The sequence below is a fragment of the Neofelis nebulosa genome, chromosome 8, assembly GCF_028018385.1.
Source record: "Neofelis nebulosa isolate mNeoNeb1 chromosome 8, mNeoNeb1.pri, whole genome shotgun sequence".
Lineage (NCBI taxonomy): Eukaryota > Metazoa > Chordata > Mammalia > Carnivora > Felidae > Neofelis > Neofelis nebulosa.
The window spans coordinates 18,443,980-18,462,736 of record NC_080789.1 but is presented as its reverse complement, the minus strand read 5'-3'; the positions used below and the strand labels follow the sequence as shown (position 1 = coordinate 18,462,736).

Genomic DNA, 18,757 nt, shown 5'->3' with positions numbered 1-18,757 from the left:
CTTGATCTCAGCTCAGGTCACGATCTCACAGTTTGTGAGTTTGAGCTCCGCGTCCAGCTCTCTGCTGTCAGCACAGAGCCTGCTTCGGATCCTCTGTACCCCTCCCTTTTCTGCCCCTTCCCCATTGGTTCTCTCTCTCTCTCAAAATAAATTTAAAAAACTTTAAAATAAATAAACAAATAAAAAGACAAACCATATTTGGCTTAATATGTCAGGGTAGGGGTGAGAGAAAGTGCTACCCCAATACTAAGTGGAGGAGATTAAACACCCACGTTTACAAAGTCTTGCCCTATCACATAAAGACGTATTTAGGTGCTACTGTCCACATATATTTGCATCTAAGTTACACATGTTTACCTTATAATGCACACATAGCAAATAATAGTTATGTTGTTAAAGATAAAAATTCATAAGTAGAAATTCTATTCATTTCTTCCCACAACTTAACGGGCTGTCTTATATCACGTATGGTCCTTCTGGGATGATGAATTTAAAAAGAAAGTAGCAAGAAACAATCAGACTGGGAAATGTAACGTAGAATGTGCAGACCAGCCGCTCTGGAATTGGAAGTGTAACAAATGAAAGACATTCGTTCTGTTTTCTCAGAGGGCCAAGCAGCTACGATTTCCGTGGTTCAGTTTTCAGGCCACATGATGGCAAGGCATGAAAGGCAGTTGTTTTCACGTCTCCCCTTTGTTCTTGGAATTACAGAATGAGTGTGAATGCAAGGAAGGATTTCGAGGCAATGGGATTGATTGCGAAGAAATCACTTCATGCTTGGAACAAACTGGGAAATGTCATCCACTGGTGAGTTACTTCATTTTCTTGAGCCTTACCTTAAAAAGAAAAAAAGCTGGGGCTCCTGGATGGTTCAGTCGGTTAAGCATCTGACTTCTGCTCAGGTCATGATCTTGCAGTTCGTGGGCTTGAGCCCCATGTTGGGCTCTGTGCTAATAACTCGGTGCCTGGAGCCTGCTTCGGATTCTGTGTCTCCCTCTCTCTGCCCTTCCCCTGCTTACACTCTGTTCCTCTCTCTCTCTCTCTCTCTCTCTCTCTCTCAAAAATAAATAAATTTTTTTTAAAGTTTAAAAAGAAAATAAGTTACCTGAGAAAGAAAGAAAGCTAGATTACTTCTTATTTGGACCTACTAATGAACAAAATCTTTTCTCCCCCTGAAGAGAGTCCCCAAACAAAATGAGAGTAGTTCTTACAAATTTCGCCCCAACCCAAGTGTTGGAAGAACCAACATGTAACACAGGGTCCCCAGTGAAATCAGAATTTCAAATAAATAAAAGTTCTGCAGCACAAGTATGTTCCAAAGATTGTGTAGGACAAATTTATACCAAAAATTATTCATACCCTCTCCAAAGTTCACCTTCAACTTGGTAATTTTTTATCTGCTAAATCCAGCGATTCTGAACCAACAAGATAACTGAACTCCCATTTCGAATGTCATAACAGAGTTTACCACAAATTATTGGTGACAATGCCCATTCAAGGGTAGAGTGTGTCTTGTGTCTAAATTATGGAAGAACAGGCTTGCAGAAGAGCATCATTATGCACCTGACATCGGAACCAATGAAGATTGCACCTTAGTCACAGTGCTTTTGAAGGCCAGGAGCAGAATCCACACAAATCAACTTACGCAAAAAAGGAATTTTCAGGGAGTACCCTAGGGTAGCACCATGGCAGGAAATACAAGCAGACTTCCCAAGGACCCAGAATCAAAACCTGAAGACAGCAAGGTCAAAGCAGCCTCTTCCTCTAATCCTCTGAGACTATGTGATCTCTCATGTTGCTTTTCTCTGTGCATCTGTTTTCTCTTTGTCTCTTTCTCTCTCTCTCTCCCTCTCTCCCAACTTCTAATGTTTCTCTTTGCATCTTGGGGGTACACAGCTCCCTTTTCTTAGATCAACGTCACCCTCCACCCCCAAAGAAGAAAGGATCTGACAAACCCAGAGGAGTCCACGTGTCCACATATGAGCCAGTCAATGATGGCCAGGGAGGGTGACGACATATTGGGAACATGGTTGCCAGGGTAGGGGCAGAGTAGTTGTTAAAGAAGAAAGATGGGAGAGATGCCCCACAGTATCTATTTCTCAAGAATCATGTGAGCCCTTCATAAATCTGAAGGAGATCCAACATTCTTGCTACGTTTAAGCCCAACCAAGTCCTGACAATCCAAACATGGGAAGTTATTGCTACTTTCACTTCCTTCCAAAGCCTGGAGGAAGAAACATAGAGATTCCAGATAAAATCAGTACAGGACAGCCGGCAAAGTTTGAATTTCAGAGCCCCTTCACCCCCGGCGAAGTTTGAATTTCAGTGAATCCTTCTTCAGCACCAGTGTGCCCCAAACATTACACGGGACATACTTACACTAAAACGTATTTGTTGATCTGAAATTCAAATTCACGTGGTGTCCTGTGCTTTCATAGGCTCAATCTGAGAAGGATGAAAGGACAGAATGTAATTGTGATTAACGTTTATTGCCTCTGGGCACATTTGCATGTGATAACTGTTGTTGCCATTTTCATGGTGTTTGACAGTTTTAAAATGCTGTCCCCTATATGGATGCATGTGACATTCATAGCCCAGCAGCGAGGCACCAATCATGTAGACAGGAACCTTTCATTGCTACAGGGCAGGGTCTGTGGGTCACTCCCAACATCTTCCAACCCCAGAGCTGCACGTTCCCACCTTAGAAGGAGCCAGAGGGCTCACGGATGTAACTCGAGGCACATCTTTTGTGAGGAATGCCAATTCTTTCTTTTCTCTTCCTTTTGTCAGGCAACCTGTCAGTTTACTTCTTCTGGCATCTGGAGCTGTGTTTGCCAAGAGGGCTATGACGGAGATGGCCTTCTGTGCTATGGAAATGCAGCCGTGGTAAGTAAGCAAGACAAGCTCTTGTGCAGAATAATAAAGACAAAAGTCTTTTAGAAACTAAACAAAACTCTTCGCTAGGATGCCTTTACAGTGTTCTGCCAATCATTTGCTCCAGGAAATTCCCTACGAAGCAAGCTGCTTCGTGCAGATGTCATATGTGTTCTGTGGGTCACAAGCCTAAAGGCTGCTGAGGGCTCGCTTTTGTTTGGTACCTTCTATGCACCAAGCAGGGGGACTTCTTTTCTTGGTGTCCTACCTCTTCCCGTTCACAAACTTCCCTAATGAGCAGCTAACTGACCCTGCTAGTTCTCTAGAAGACAATCTAAGCTAACCTGCCCGCGGGCCTCAGCGGCAGAGTAGGGGATCCAGCCCGAGGCTGTGTAAGCGCAGGGCTCAGGCACTTAGCCACCAGGGCCGAGTACTCAGGGAGAGGGCCATGCACATCACACCGAATTGTCCTCTCTCAGACATGGTCTGTCTCCCCAACCTCAGGACTGTGAACGCTTGAGGGCAGATCTTTGTCTTGTCTCCTACTTCGCTCCCAGTGTTTCCAAAGAGTTGTTGAATGAGAAATAAATCGATAAATGTTCTCACTTCATTTTGTTCAACTTGCTGCACTTTGCTTCCTTCCCCTCCTCTCTGCTGAAATCACCGGGCCCACAGTCCCCAGGGCTGCGACCCCTTCCTACCCAAGCCTCGCCCCAGCCTGCGTTCCCCTGGGCTGATGGCCCATCTGGCCCTCGGCCTTCCTGCCTCTTCAGGGTCCTGCCCACCCTTCACTTTACGCTCTTCCTTCTACTCACCCTGTTGGGACAGGAGCTCCTGACACCCAGATCATGGAGGGGTGACCCAACATTTTCTCACTGCCCATGAGCCTCGCGTCCTAAAACCTAAGCCCCAACACTCTGCTCTCACAATGCCCTCTCCTCAACAGAAAGCAAGATGAGGTCCAAACCCTTAGCCCGGCGCTCCGGGCATCTCTACGCGGGCTCCACTCACTTAGCCCAGCCATCCGGTTACCTGCTCCACTCGCCTCTCCCACAGACCCTGGCCTCCTCTCCCCATCTTCCTGCCATCAACTCTCGTCCCACCTGCACCCCCTCTCCCTTGGAGCAGCCCCCTCAGGAGATCACTCGTGCATCTCAACTCTTGCCCTTGTCAGTTTACTAATTCGCTACCTGATAGGTATTTACTAACTCATTTAATAACCTCAACTACTTTCAAAAAGGAGTGGAGACAACTCTAAGATTTATTGCCTCTGTGCATATTTGCATATGATAACCATTGTGGCCATTTTCATGGTGTTTAATAGTTTTAAAATGCTGTCCCCTACACGGATGCATGTGGCATTCATAACCCCAGCAGCAAGGCATCATCATATTCATTTTTCAGACGAGACACCTGAGTTCTCAGAGAGGTTAAGTGACTTGCCCAAGATCGCACTGGTAGTAAAGGGCAGACTCAGGAAATGAACCTGGTCGTTTTAAACTCAAGGGCCAGAGTTTCCCCTACCACACCTGCACATGTCACTGATCTAATGGCACTGCCTTCAAAGTCTTAACTTCCCCCAAACAAGTAAAAGTTGTGTGAGGGCAGAAGCCATCTTTTCCTTTTTGTGTCTTCTACCCTCCCTTCACTCCAACCTGGTGCCCACCGCAGCGGTTCAGTATACATGTTCATTAACACATTCCACGGTAGAGAAATGCAAAGTAGGAGTGGCTAAGACAGAGCAAGGCCCGCATCACAGCTTCTGTTCTAAGCACTTTAAAACCTTAAGTCCTCCAAATTTCACATCAACCTATCAGTTGGAGCTTTTATTATCCCCATCTTATAGACAAGAAAATTGAGGCCCAGAGAGACTAAGTAACTTGCCTAAGCAATTAGGAAATGACCAAACCAGAGTGAAAAACCGGGGTGGTTGGGCCCTGCCTCCCAAGCCACTACTCAGGGTTGGCTCTGAAAGAGGGCTGCCATTGAGCCCTGTGGCCCTCCATGAGGTTGGGTGCCATGTTCTTAACAACTCAATTCCAATTTGGAAGAACTTCAGGTGGTTGTCTGTCTGAAGTTTCTGGAATTCCTTCTTTGCCTCAAATATAGAGGGTAATGGAGCCACTAAGCGTGAAAGAAATGCACACCTCTGGCAACGTGGAAATTCAACCAGCTGGGGCTCCCATTCATGCTGGAAACACAAATGAGCCCAGCCATAGGAAGGCTAAGTGCGTGCTACTCAGACACGCACTGTGGTTATGCTTCTCATTCATTGTTCCTTTTCTCGTGTTCTCTCTCATCTCTCCCTCCCTCGCTTGCACGACATGAATAAGGAGTTGTCATTTCTCTCTGCGGCAGCTGTATTTAATCAGTGGATAAATGTGAGTACCTTTGTTGGAATGTAGGAAATGTACATAATTTTAGAAATTTGGAATGTGTGGAACAGAAAACCGAAAGGAGGGGAGCTGGTAGGAAGGAAGGAAGGCAATCGTCCAGAGCGGTGGCTCTCCACGCTGACTGCACTTTAGGATCACTTTGAATAGCCATGCCAAGGCTCCCACCAGCACACCCTCTGATTCGATTGGCCAGAGGTTAACCTTGGCATCATGCATTGTAAGAGCTTCCTGGGTTATTCTAGCACGCAACCAGGGCTAAAAACTTCTGGTCTAGGTTAAGCCGGAGGGGTCAACTTTGAAAAGTTGGTTGAAACCAATTCAAATGTATACATATAGCTTCTCGCATCAAGAGGTCTTTGTGAAAAGTCAGCATATCATTATTGCAATTCACCGAGTTGGATTTGGTATTCATAGTTGCAATCTGGGGTAATCCATGTGCACTTAGCTGTCAGCCCAACATGCCTAGAGGAGCTTTTTCTTCTCCCCTGGAAAGTTCTATAATGCAGAATCCAATCCCCGCTGTACCAGTTGTCTGAATCTCTCTCATCTTTGCATGGGTGGACCAAGGTCCCTTCATGACCAGTGGTTTATTCCCTTTGAGAAGACACATGCCAAGATAGGTAATCCACTCCGGGACGGCTCCTTACTGTGTAGGGCCTCTCTGCCCCCACCACATGGAAGGGCAGGGACTGAGAATCCTATCGTACAATGATGATTTCCATGTAGACTAATCCCACATGCGTAAGCTCGCCCGGTGGTGAAGTGGACCCAGCTCATCACAATACACAAGAACACATCCTCCCCAACCCTACTTTCAATAGTTGAAATCAGCCATGGTGGGAGGGTACACACCACAGAAATCAGGGAACGCTACAAATGAAGGCTTTTTGTTTGTTTTTCCTGGGAGCAGCTGTTAAACCTAAGCGCACCACTTCTATCCAGAACTGGCTCAAGGGAAGAACAAAAAGTAGGCTACGTTTGATTTCAGGCCTCCAGTGTGTCCCCCATGCGGAAATGCTTCCCATAACCTTCCCACCATCCTTATTCCAAGGGCATCCAAGGGTTCCCAAGGTTCTCCGCACATACATGTGCACACACACCCACACACACATGATCAGCAAGACGGTGCTCTGATTCTTTGTTTAGACTAAAGGGTAAATGACTGATCATGACTCAAAGTCTGACTGGAGGATCAGGAAAATGTGCCTTTTGACAAAACTCACAATTTAAATCAGAAGAATGCATCTCATAAGAGCATAGGGGGCACCAGCCAGTGGGTGGGATGGATTTGGGAAAGGGGTCCCTAAGACCTTTCCAGTATCCCTGAAATTACTTCGCATGGGAAGTTTTCATCTCTGCCTAGCATTCAGCCAGCCCTGTCTGTCCTCTAATGTGAATCAGGCCTACTTTCCTTCCCTCCTATGATTCAGAATGCTTCTCTACAAGCCATGCTGTCAGCCGCCTCAAACCTCACTGTCCTCGTGCCCTCCCCGCAAGCTATTGAGAACATGGACCAAGATGAAAAAGCCTTTTGGTTGTCCAAGAGCAATATTCCAGCCCTAATAAAGTAGGTATTATGTATTTAATTCTTCACGATATCTTATTAGCATCAGTGTGAAGGAAGTTCAGTGGAGGGAGGTCACGTGGTCCTTGAGATCCATGAACCTCAAATGTTCCAGAACTCTCCTACCCCAGAATGATAACAGTTAACGTTATTGACAGCCAACTCTGTGCTAACTGCCTTAGGTGTAACTCAGTTCATCCTCCCAGCAACCCTATGAGATGGGCATTAAAATTAGACCTATTTTAGAGATGTGCAAACTCAGGCAAGGGTGATTAAGTAACTAACCCAAGGTTTCATGGCTGATAATTGCAGGGGAAGAGGTTCTGGCTCCAGAACCTATTTTCTTAACTACTCGATGATACTGCCTCATGCATGGATCCTTCACTGTAGCCATTACGGACTGTCGTTTCAGATACCATGTGCTACTAGGCACGTACAGAGTGGCAGATCTGTGGGCTCTGTCACCCTCTGACATGCTGGCAACGTCTTTGCAGGGCAACTTCCTTCACCTGGCAAAGGCAGATGGGGTAAGAGAGTGTTCTAATTTGTCTGTTTAGTGGAGATGTGTCATCTGTGTTCATGCTGCCCTCTTAACAATTTCTGTGTTGTGGAAATGTCCAAACATGAGCAAACATGGATCAAGAATAGAACTTCCATGTAGGCATCACCCAGCTTCAACAACTGCCAACATATATTCATACACACACACACACACACACACACACACACACACACAGGCGTGCACACACACATTACTCTGTAGTAGTGATCCTATAAAATGTGCACCCCCCCCCACCCACTGGTTGGCCATGTGGCTCCTTCCAACAGACCACAAACTGATCCACAAAGGCAAATCTTTCCACTGTCCTGGGTAAATGTTATGCAATTTCACAACTTTGGTTATTTGTATATGGTTAACTAAAAGCTGATTACTGGTAACCTACTAGAGACGTTATAGATTGCTAAAATTGTATATTAGGTTGGGGTGGATCAACAAATATCTGTTGAGCACCTTCTACGTGGAGTTAGGGCAGTGCCAGAGCCCCATAGAGCTTGCCCTCTGGACCTTACTGCCGTGTGTCAGGACTTAGATTCTGTCTTCATCAGGAAGTCTGGCTGCCCTGCTGCATAGGGCAGTGTTTTATAGCTCTTTATGTGAACTGCACAAGATGAAAATGATGATTCTGCTAGAAAGTGGGAACTGCCACATCAGTGGACCATGGGCCACAGTCAAAAATGTCTTAGAATTACTGCATGCATTTTTACATGCAAAATTACTGCATTTTTATCTTCCTACTCATTGGCGTGAGCACTGTGAAAAGGGTCTATGCCTAGTATTACCAGAATGTATGTACTTCATCAGATCAGTCTTTTTAGAAAGCCAAAAAGAGTTGCATACAGCCCATGGATTCTTTACATATTATAATAATGTCAGTGCATTACATACATATATCAATGTGTTGTTTTCCATAAGTGTTTAATTTTTTTTGTTTATTTATTTTTGAGAGAGAGACAGAGCACGAGCAGGGAGGGGTAGAGAGAGAGGGAGACACAGAATCTGAAGCAGGTTCCAGGTTCCAAGCTGTCAGCACAGAGCCTGATGTGGGGCTTGACCCCATGAACCACGAGATCATGACCCGAGCCCAAGTCAGACATTTAACCACCTGAGCCACCCAGGCACCCCTTCCTTCAGTGTTTTAGCTGATTCTCTTAGCAAGCATTTATTGAACACCCATCCTGGGCAGGCTAATCGCAGGTTCTATACATTCTGAGACAAATCAATTGGGACCATTGACCTGGAGGAACTAACCACCAGAGACACATTTTTAATGAGTTCCTATGTCTGATATAAATGTCTCCCTTTAACCAAAAGAGATGTGCAAGGTGGCCAGGAATGCTTATTTCAGGGATTCTGCTGATGTAACTTGGGAGCTGCTCAGGGTGAGACGAGTCCCCTTCTGCACCTAGGGTCCCAGAAGGGATTTTAAATAAAGGGTAATGGTGAGGAGAAGAAGAAAGGAAAGTAGAGAGAACGGAGTCCCAGTTGTGTCATGGTTAGTTGGTGACTGGGTTGGTGGGTAGGTGGGGTAATCAATGCTCTTGAAAAGTAGCTGGATGCTGATCAGGAAAGTCGGTTACTGTCCCCATTAGTTTGCTCAGGCTGCTTTCACCACGCACCACAAAGCGAGTGGCTCAAACAACAGAGAATTTTGTCTCAAGGTTCTGGAGGCCAGAAGTCCAAGATCGAGGTGTGAGCAAGATTTGTTCCCAAGGGCTGTGGAAGGAGCTGTTCCAGCCTCTCTCCTTGGCTTGGACATGGCCTTCTTCATGCTCACACAGTGTTCTCCCTGTACAGCTATGTCCAAATTTCCTCTTCTTATAAGAACACCAGCCATATTGAACTAAGACCTACCATAATGATCTCATTTTAATGTGATTACCTCTATAAAGACCCTATTTCCAAATAGGTCCCATTCTGAAGTACTAGGGGTTAGGACTCCAAAGTATGAATATTGAGGACACAATTCAACCCACACAACACTGTCTACACTGCTTTTCAAACTGCAGGATCACTTTGGTGAGCCTCAACCAGCACTCTCCAAATGAAATAGAAAAGACAAGAATTGGTATTCTGGGACCTCCCAAATAGTAGAGGAAAGTATCACTTCATTTTGATTGTGTGCATGCATGTGTGTGTGTGTGTGTGTGTGTGTGTGTGTGTGTGTGTGTGTGATGTCTAGTGTGTCACAATTAAGGACATTTCTAGCTTTGGGTCATAATCCAAAGTGTGAGAGTTGCTACTGCTCAAGAAGTGTAAAACCCAGAAACACTTTCAATCCGTGGATGTACGACTCTAAGGACACTCACCTTCCCATGGTGGCTTGCATTTACAGAATATCACAATCGAAGGAGCATCTGTCATTGACAGCGACAATGCTGCCACAAATGGCGTGATACACATCATCAACAAGGTACAGACTTGCAATGTTTCACACATCCTGTTCTGTGTCTTTTGCGGGGACAGGCTACCCTTAATGTAAAAGAAACCTGTGTTGTGCCCCATGACTTCAGTGTTAAAAGTGTTTAGAGGCTCTGTTCATTCGGTCAGACTCAGCCTATTTATTCAGGCTATATTCTGCCACGGGCCCTACATCAAGGATGGTCACCTAGATTATATTTCTTACTTATGAGGATATCTTAATCAGGAACTGGAGGAGAAGCAAGGGGTTATGTATGGTTTTCCTCTCCCCTTTCTGCATTGTTGCACCCTAAAAAGATGGGGGAAGGAAGGCCCTAGAAAAAAAATGGAAAAGGGTAGAAAAGGTATTTTGAAATTTTCATTTTCTTCTAAGACACAATTCAACGGTACTCGAAGGTATGTGATTAAAAAAAAAAAAGCATAGTGGGAAATGGGAGTTTAAGCTATCCTGTAATTTTCAGTTACTATATTAGGATTTTCATTGAAAATTCAGGTGAGAAGTGAGGGTACACTGGGAACTTTTGAAAGGTGGGAGATCGGAAAAGACAATTAACTAACAGCATTTTAACTAAAATTATCCTCTCTTGGCACTTATATACTCACTTTTGATTTTAATTTACAGAAAAGTTCAACTATTTCTATTCAGAAAAGAGAGGCAATTTTAAGACTCCTAGATGCGTTATCTTGTAAAAACCTTGCAATTTCTTTGTATTACTGAGAGGCATTAAGAAAAACATTTTTGAGCAAGTGATTCATCACTTGCACAGAAATATGTTGGGTTTATGACTTTTTTTTAATGTCTATTTACTTAGAGAGAGTGGGGGGTGGGGGGCGGCAGAGAGAGAGAGAGAGAGAGGGAGAGAGAATCCCAAGCAGGCTCCTCACTGTCAGCACGGAGCCTGATGCAGGGCTTGAACACATGAAACGTGAGATCACGACCAGAGCTGAAATCAGGAATCAGACGCTTAACCGACTGAGCCACACAGGCGCCCTGGGCTTATGAAGAACATTACTTAGCAAGGGTATTTTTCTTCTCCAATCCTGGCTTTCCAAAAGACTAAAAACCTTTTTGGAAAACATAAAATTACCCCGACTCATTTACACACCTTGTTAGTACAGGGATACCTCAGTCTGTCTCCTGAACTGAGTATTATCATGGGGCCAGTTCAGGTCTCACTTCCTCTTTCAAGCCTTCCTTCATCCCTGAGGCCCATATCATCAAGGATGGCGTGTAGTAGCTATGTGACCTTGGGCAAGCCACATAACCAATCTGAGCCTCATTTTTCTCCTCTGGTAAGAATTAAATAACACCCTCTCTCTCGATGCCTGCTGCCCAGCAGGCCTTCCCTCCACAAATGCTGGTTTTATGCCTTTCTCCTTCCTCTGTCCTCCCATGGGATGAACTGGGTGTATGGTTCATCCAGCACACTATGCCCTCCCACCTGACGGTAGGTCCCAGGGGGGTGGGCCGCACCGCTGTGTCCCTCGGCAGCAGTGGCACCCAGCCTCGTCCACGGTGACAGTTAGGATGGTTGACAGCCCAGCAGGTACAGGACACCGTACAAAATATCCCGTCACGTTCTCTCATTTAATTTTTACACCGGCCCTAAGAAAATAGACGTGACTGTCCTCACGTCACAAATAGGACAGATAAGGGGCACCCAGGTGGCTCAGTCAGTTAAGCGTCAATTCTTGATTTCAGCTCAGGTCATGATCTCACGGTTCGTGAGTTCGAGCCCTGCGTCGGGCTCGGCACTGACAGTGCGGAGCCTGCTTGGGATTCTCTCTGTCTCCCTCTCTCTCTCCCTGTCCCTCCCTCGCTCGTGCTTGCTCTCTCTCAAAATAAATAAATAAATGGGGCGCCTGGGTGGCTCAGTCAGTTAAGCGTCCGACTTCGGCTCAGGTCACGATCTCGCGGTATGTGAGTTCGAGCCCCGCGTCGGGCTCTGTGCTAACTGCTCAGAGCCTGGAGCCTGTTTCAGATTCTGTGTCTCCCTCTCTCTGACCCTCCCCCGTTCATGCTCTGTCTCTCTCTGTCTCAAAAATAAATAAACGTTAAAAAAAAAACAACTTTATAATAAATAAATAAATAAATAAATAAATAAATAAATAAACAAACAAACAAACAATCACTCTTTTTAAAAACTGAGACAACTAAGGCCCCTCATGGTTAAATAACTGGATTGAGGAAGAAGTTATGTGACCACAAAAGATTCCTGGATGCCTGTCAACTGGCTCAAGGTCTCTGCTTAGCCTCTGGGTTGCGCTGGCCCCCTAAAGACCTCCTGTACCTGCCCGTGGACCTTCGTCAGGGCCACCATGAACACTTGTACAAGTTGTGCCATGTATAAAGGCGCCTGGCTAAAACCCAGCCCCCTTCACTCCCCAGGCTGCGCACCCATTTGGTATAGCCAAGTGTCAGAGGAAATGGTGCCCTTTTTAAAATGTGCAGAGAGGGGCGCCTGGGTGTCTTGGTCGGTTAAGCGTCCGACTTCGGCTCAGGTTATGAACTCATGGTCCGTGAGTTCGAGCCCGGCATCGGGCTCTGTGCTGACAGCCCAGAGCCTGGAGCCTGTTTCAGATTCTGTGTCTCCCTCTCTCTCTGCCCCTCCCCTGTTCATGCTCTGTCTCTCTCTGTCTCAAAAATAAATAAACGTTAAAAAAAAATTTTTTTAATGCGCAGAGGCACTCTTCATTGCATATTGTCACGTGACATGAACCTACGTACCGGAGGGCAACAAGCCCTGCTGACACATGCTAACAGAGTTTGGGGGCTTACTTCCCCAGGTTCTGGTGCCTCGAAGAAGTCTAACTGGCTCCCTACCAAACCTGCTCACGCGGCTGGACCAGATGCCCAACTATTCCATCTTCCGGGGCTACATCATTGTAGGTACCACATTCTCTGCGTGACCCACTTGCTCAGGTTACCTGGCAACGGGAATCCCTCACGCATTCTTGTCTCCTTCCATTGCAGCAATATAATCTGGCGAGTGCGATCGAGGCAGCTGATGCTTATACAGTGTTTGCTCCAAACAACGACGCCATTGAGAATTACATCCGGGAGAAGAAGATTGCAACTCTAGTAGGTATTGGGAAGGATAACCAGGCAAATTATTTTCTGACCATTCAAACTCAACCTCTTTCCATCCATCAGTCATGTACAATCTCACTCTTTCAATCAAAACTTCCTTGTCCATGTGCGGACACTTAACGTAAACCCGCACCGAGACTTTCTCCGCTTTCTTGTTTCATTCATACCCATGGAAGCACACACTGGGGCCCTTGTACACGAGGACGCAGGTGTCCCAGGAACCTGGAAGGATCCTCATAGTCGCCCTCCTTCCCGGCCCTGCCTCTCTGGCCCCGGGCCACTGAGATGTCTGCGGCAAGGACGGAGAGAAAGTGGGTGGTCTCTGTCTTCATCCTCTTCTCCCACCTCTGTCCTTCCTGGTTTCTAACATCTGGGGCTACACAGCCCAGATTTGTCAAAGGATTTTGTCAAAGAATGCAGAGCTCCAATATGGCACTGTCTGCCTCAAAACCCTTGAATGCGTCCCCATCTCAGTTCAGACTACCTCCCCAGATATCTAAGGCCTCCATTAACTGGCCACCATTCATCCTCTATTCCAGTGGTGGCTCTGGAATTTTCACATAGGGGCCGGGGGTTGCCCTGCCCCCAGCCCCCTGCCCCCAGCCCCCTGCCCCATGATGAAAGGACATGTTTGAAGGTGTATTTGCACAGCAAGCACACAGCTTTCTTTCCCTTACATCTTCAAATAGGGTGACTGAGCCCCAGATACTAACGAAATGCGGACTTACCTGTGAAGCCCCTTAGTGTCATCCTTGGGCCCACCCATTCTCTGCAGAAACGACATGGTCTAACCAGAGGGACAGTCTCAGAGACCCTAAACAAGCCAAGATGTGTTTGGTGCCTTTGTTCATATCTACCCACACATGCACACACACATGTGCACACACACATGTGCGTGCATACACACACACACACACACACACACACACACACTGCCCTTTTGCCTTCACTACCTCCTGAATCTCCCTACCTATTCTTCAAGTCCACTCTGACTGCCTCAGGGAAGCTGGCCCTGGCCACCAGAGCCTTCAGAAAATCTCCCCTGCCTCTGAATTCAGACCATTTGCACACCCCTGCAGTACTATCTGGGTGAATTGTCCTTTCAAGTGAGCGAACCTTAGCTCTCCAAGTAGATTATAAACTCCATGAAGTCAGGGGCACTGTCCTAGATTTTTGTGACTTGCATATTGAAAAAGCAGGACACCTGGGATGGGATCAGGATCCTGGGATCTCCTCTGCCCTGCCCCAGTCCCTTTGAATGTGTCCAGTGGAAAATATTCTTTTCCTCCCCTGGGATGAAACTTCAGGCAATCCCACAACTTTTCCGTTTTTCCCAAAAGTCCTATGACCATGTGAAGTCACAAACACAGTCTCAATTAAGTTAAAAAAAATTCCAGTAATAATCAACATGTCGAACTGGATTTCAAACCACATCTCTCACTGTTCCCTGCTGGGGCTTTGTCTAGGTGAGAAACTGGAGGAGGGGGCTTGTTCTTGAATCAACCAGGGTCCATCAGGAGACAGAAGCCATACCGGAGAGAGTTTAATATCATGAATTGTTGATCGGGTACAAAGCTGTGTAAGCATAACTGAAAGGTTAAAAGGAGGGAGAGAGAAGTCAGAGGTAGCAGTAGCAGGAAGCGTCCAGACCCAAAAGGCTGGAAGAGCAAAAGGAAGAGGTTAGAATTACTAAAATGGAGAGAAATGCAGAGCAAGAGCCTCTCGGAGCTGTAACTCCGACCTCTGCGGAGGGGGCAATGTTCACCTGGCATCTCTGACCCTGAAGGAGGGTCCCTGGGGGTCCAGGACCCAGACTCCAGCAGAGGGTGTTGCCTGGCAGGGGCTGAGAAGCCCTTCCCTCCAGATCCAGCTGCCCCTCTGGGGTGCAGAGCAGGGCTTGGGTGATGCCCATAGAAACAGGAAGCAAACAGAAGGAGGAAATCCCTTCTCCCTCCTTCGGTTCTAATAGGCCTCACAGTCTCCTTCTAGCACTTTCTACGGGCAGAACCTACCAGGAGCCCAGGCAAAGGAAAACTGTAGACTGCGGTCGCAACTGCGGCATCACAAAAGCAGAGTGTGGAGGGTGGGTTCGGGGTTCTCAGGAGGAGAACTGAAAAGGGTAGGAGGGGTCTTACCTAACTGGTACCATCTTGAGATGCCATTGCTGTTTCTGGGCCAGGTCAGGGTTTCAAAGCGTGCTCTCTCTCCCCCTCCCTCTTCCTACCCTCTCCCCACTTTGGTGGGTCCTTCAGAGACCCCACTCATCACCAGTGGTCTCTGACTGCTGTCCCCTGACCTGTGTGCATGCATCCTTCTGCTGTAGTCATTTATCTCCTCCTTGGACCCTAAGCATCCAGAACCCACCTCCGGCTTTTCCCCAGGGGGAGCCTGTCTGCCCCAGTGAGCACCCATCTAAGATAGGACCTAAGGCCCCAGTTCTCTCAGAGAACCACCCATCTGGTCCACAGGACACACGTCCTCTCTCGTCCCAAGCCAGCACTGGGAGTGCTGGCCTTTCCACCCTCCTCCCCCCTCCACCCTGCCAGCCAGCTATGACATGAGATTGCTCAGCTCTGAGTAAAACCTGGTCCCACAGGTCACCCTATCTGCAGGGCACACAGATCATGTTCTTCAAAACATCCCATCGAATCTCCTCTTATAGCCCCTGAGGCGAAAGGCAGGCTGGGGTGTGGGGACCCTCTGTTCACAGCACGTCTCTTCAAAGAAATCATCTCAGTCTGGGTTTTAGGGTCACATCAGGAGTTCCTGACCATCCCACATGGAAGACCGGCCAAGTCCGAGGTATTGCATCTCAGATTTAGTATTTAACATCTATCGCCTCATGATGTCTTGGCCAAAACTTGCAGTTCAACAAGCTGTTGCTCTTGTGATCCCCACGGTGCCTGGCAAGTAACTGGGACAGGCTGACCTATGGGTTGACTCTCAGTTCTGTGTGTTGCCCAGGAGGAGGACGTGCTCAGGTATCACGTGGTCTTGGAGGAGAAACTCCTGAAGAACAACCTGCACAACGGCATGCACCGGGAGACCATGCTGGGCTTTTCCTTCTTTGTCGGCTTCTTCCTCCGTGACGACCAGGTGCGATCCTTTTACTTACCACCCAGGAAGGAGGGGGTGCCTGGGCAGCCCAGTCAGTTAAGCGTCCGACTCTTGGTTTCGGCTCAGGTCATGATCTCATGGGTTTCGTGGGTTTGAGCCCCGCCTCAGGCTCTGCCCTGGCAGCATGGAGCCTGCTTGGGATTCTCTCTCTCTCCCTCTCTCTCTGCCCCTCCCCTGCTCCTGCTGTCTCTATCTCTCTCAAAATAAATATATAAACCAAAAAACAAAACCAAAACAACAGGAATGACAGGAATGAGGGTCTTAGTGCCTATCCACCATCATCACTTCCTTGTTGAAACAAATCTCACCAGTGCTTCCTCCGCCTTATCCACAAAGGACAGTTGCCTATGTTCCACCGTAAAGAGAAAACAGACCGTCAAGCTTCAACACACTCCCTGTTACCAGCCTCCGGACAATCAGTGTGGCTTCACTAATCACGGTATTTGAATTCCAGCAGTCACAGGTGCCCTTTGACAGTGATTCCTAACAAACCCAACAGACAGTCCTTGAGCACTCTCTAAGGTAACAGTGGACATGGCAGCAAACCCCAACTCCCAGGACATGGCACTGGCTGAGGGGGCCAAGTGACACGTGGGGTCCAGCAGCCAAATGAGTAACATCATGATTGCCTGATCGCACAGACCGTGGTCCTGGGACAGACTGCCCCCACACGGATACTCAGTATTTACCTCACACAACCCCTAATTATTTCAAAGTCTTCAGGATTCATGAAAAAGAATTGATGAGACTAAACATTTGAAGTATTTCAAGTGTAGGGGCTCCTGAGTGGCTCAGTTGGTTAAATGTCCAACTGTGGCTCAGGTCAAGATCTCACAGTTTGTGAGTTCGAGCCCCGCATTGACCTCTGTGCTGACAGCTCGGAGCCTGGAACCTGCTTCAGATTCTTTGTCTCCCTCTCTCTCTCTGTCCCTCCCCTGCTCTCTCTCTCTCTCTCTCTCTCTCTCTCTCTCTGTCTATTTCTCTCAAAAATAAACATTAAAAAATTTTTTAATTTAAAAAAATAAAAATAAAATGCTTCCAGTGTAATTCTATTTAAATATTTCAAACATCAAGGAAGATCAGTTTATGAAAATTCAGCGAGAAACTCACAGGGTGATTCTAGTACAAATTCTCCTAAGGAAAACTAATGAAAACAAATTATTGTTTAAGATAACCTAGGTGTTCTGTGAAAAGGAAAGTTTAATCACAGACATTTTTGAACAATACTATTATGGGAGCCTTTCAAAAAGTGCAATCCTGGGGCACCTGGGTGGTTCAGTCAGTTAAACATCTGACTTGAGTTCAGGTCTAACAGTTCATGGGTTCGAGCCCTGCATCAGGCTCTGTGCTGACAGCTCAGAGCCTGGAGCCTGCTTGGCATTCTGTGTCTCCCTCTCTCTCTCTGCCACTCCCCTACTTGTACTGTCCCTCTCTCTCTCTCTCCCTCTCAAAAATAAATAAACTTTAAAAAATAAAAATAAAAAAGTGCAATCTTAAAAGCAATGCTCTCAATGGTATTGTCATTGAACCACAAGTTAATTTTTGTGTATGTTTTGTTTTAACCTTCTTGGGTTAAAAAAAAAAAAAAAAAAAGAGCTTGAGTCTTACCGAATAATCTAACTCCAAATATTCTCCTCTGACTCCTGTAAATAATCCCACCTATTGTACAATAACTTTGAAGAGATCCTTTTAGATACATTTTCTTATTTTTCCCGTTAAGCAAGTTTTGATTGGTAAAGAACTTTTTTTGTTTTTATCCATATCATTTTTTTAAATGTTTATTTGTTTTTGAGAGAGAGAGTTTGTGAGAGTATGCAAGTGGAGGGGGGCAAAGAGAAAGAAGGACAGAGGATCCGAAGTGGGCTCTGTGCTGACAGCAGAAAGCCCAACATGGGATTCGAACCCATGAACGGTGAGATCATGACCTGAGCCAAAGTCGGACGCTTAACCGACTGAGCCACCCAGGCACACCGAGCTGTATCATTTCTTATTTCATCACAGAAAGACGAATTTTCTAATGCATTTAGTTGGAGCAATTTCAACTCTGTCATGGTTATTTTCCATTTGCTCGGAAATTCTTTGATCTAGAGAAATCTTACAATAGAGGCTTTATCCTAAAATAAACAAATAGTTCTCTTACAGTCAAGGTTTTGCTTTTATTGATAACTGATTTGCTTTCTCTTAGGACAACGGAGTTGTAGGAAAAATTTCTCTAATCAAGTAAAGTTGTGTTCAAATAAAAATTTTATTTTTTATTTAATTTTTTTTTAATTTTTTTTAACGTTTATTTATTTTTGAGACAGGGAGAGACAGAGCATGAACAGGGGAGGGTCAGAGAGAGGGAGACACAGAATCTGAAGTAGGCTCCAGCCTCTGAGCTGTCAGTACAGAGCCCGATGTGGGGCTAGAACTCACGGACTGCGAGATCATGACCTGAGCCAAAGTCGGCCGCTTAACCGACTGAGCCACCCAGGCGCCCCTCAAATAAAAATTTTAATGCAGCCTGTAATTCCCTGAGTATATCTCACCATGAAGATGATTCAGACTTTTTTCATGCAAATCAACAGTATTACAGCATCAGAAGTTCTGCCATTTTGATATTTTTTAAAGTGTTCAGTGTCTCAGAATTCTGGAAGTTTGTGGTGCAACCACCATTCGACACGACCAGTAAAGTTCCCGGCTAGTCTTACAGATCTACACAGACGCTAGAACACCTGTGGAGCTCGGCCGTGATT

General features: G+C 46.3%; 1 protein-coding gene across 3 annotated transcripts in view; it reads left to right on the top strand.

The window, feature by feature from the left end:
* The window catches only part of STAB2 (stabilin 2), a 167,169-nt gene that overhangs the window by 85,172 nt on the left and 63,240 nt on the right, over positions 1–18,757 (top strand). For 2 of the 3 annotated variants that reach the window (XM_058741583.1, XM_058741581.1), the window contains 9 exons: positions 712–807; positions 2,791–2,886; positions 5,208–5,255; positions 6,701–6,837; positions 7,247–7,361; positions 9,729–9,806; positions 12,602–12,700; positions 12,789–12,896; positions 15,870–16,001. In XM_058741583.1, the coding sequence (XP_058597566.1) occupies positions 712–807; positions 2,791–2,886; positions 5,208–5,255; positions 6,701–6,837; positions 7,247–7,361; positions 9,729–9,806; positions 12,602–12,700; positions 12,789–12,896; positions 15,870–16,001 (909 nt within the window). The remainder of the gene's footprint in view (positions 1–711; positions 808–2,790; positions 2,887–5,207; positions 5,256–6,700; positions 6,838–7,246; positions 7,362–9,728; positions 9,807–12,601; positions 12,701–12,788; positions 12,897–15,869; positions 16,002–18,757) is intronic. The other variant, XM_058741582.1, reaches the window with a different exon arrangement.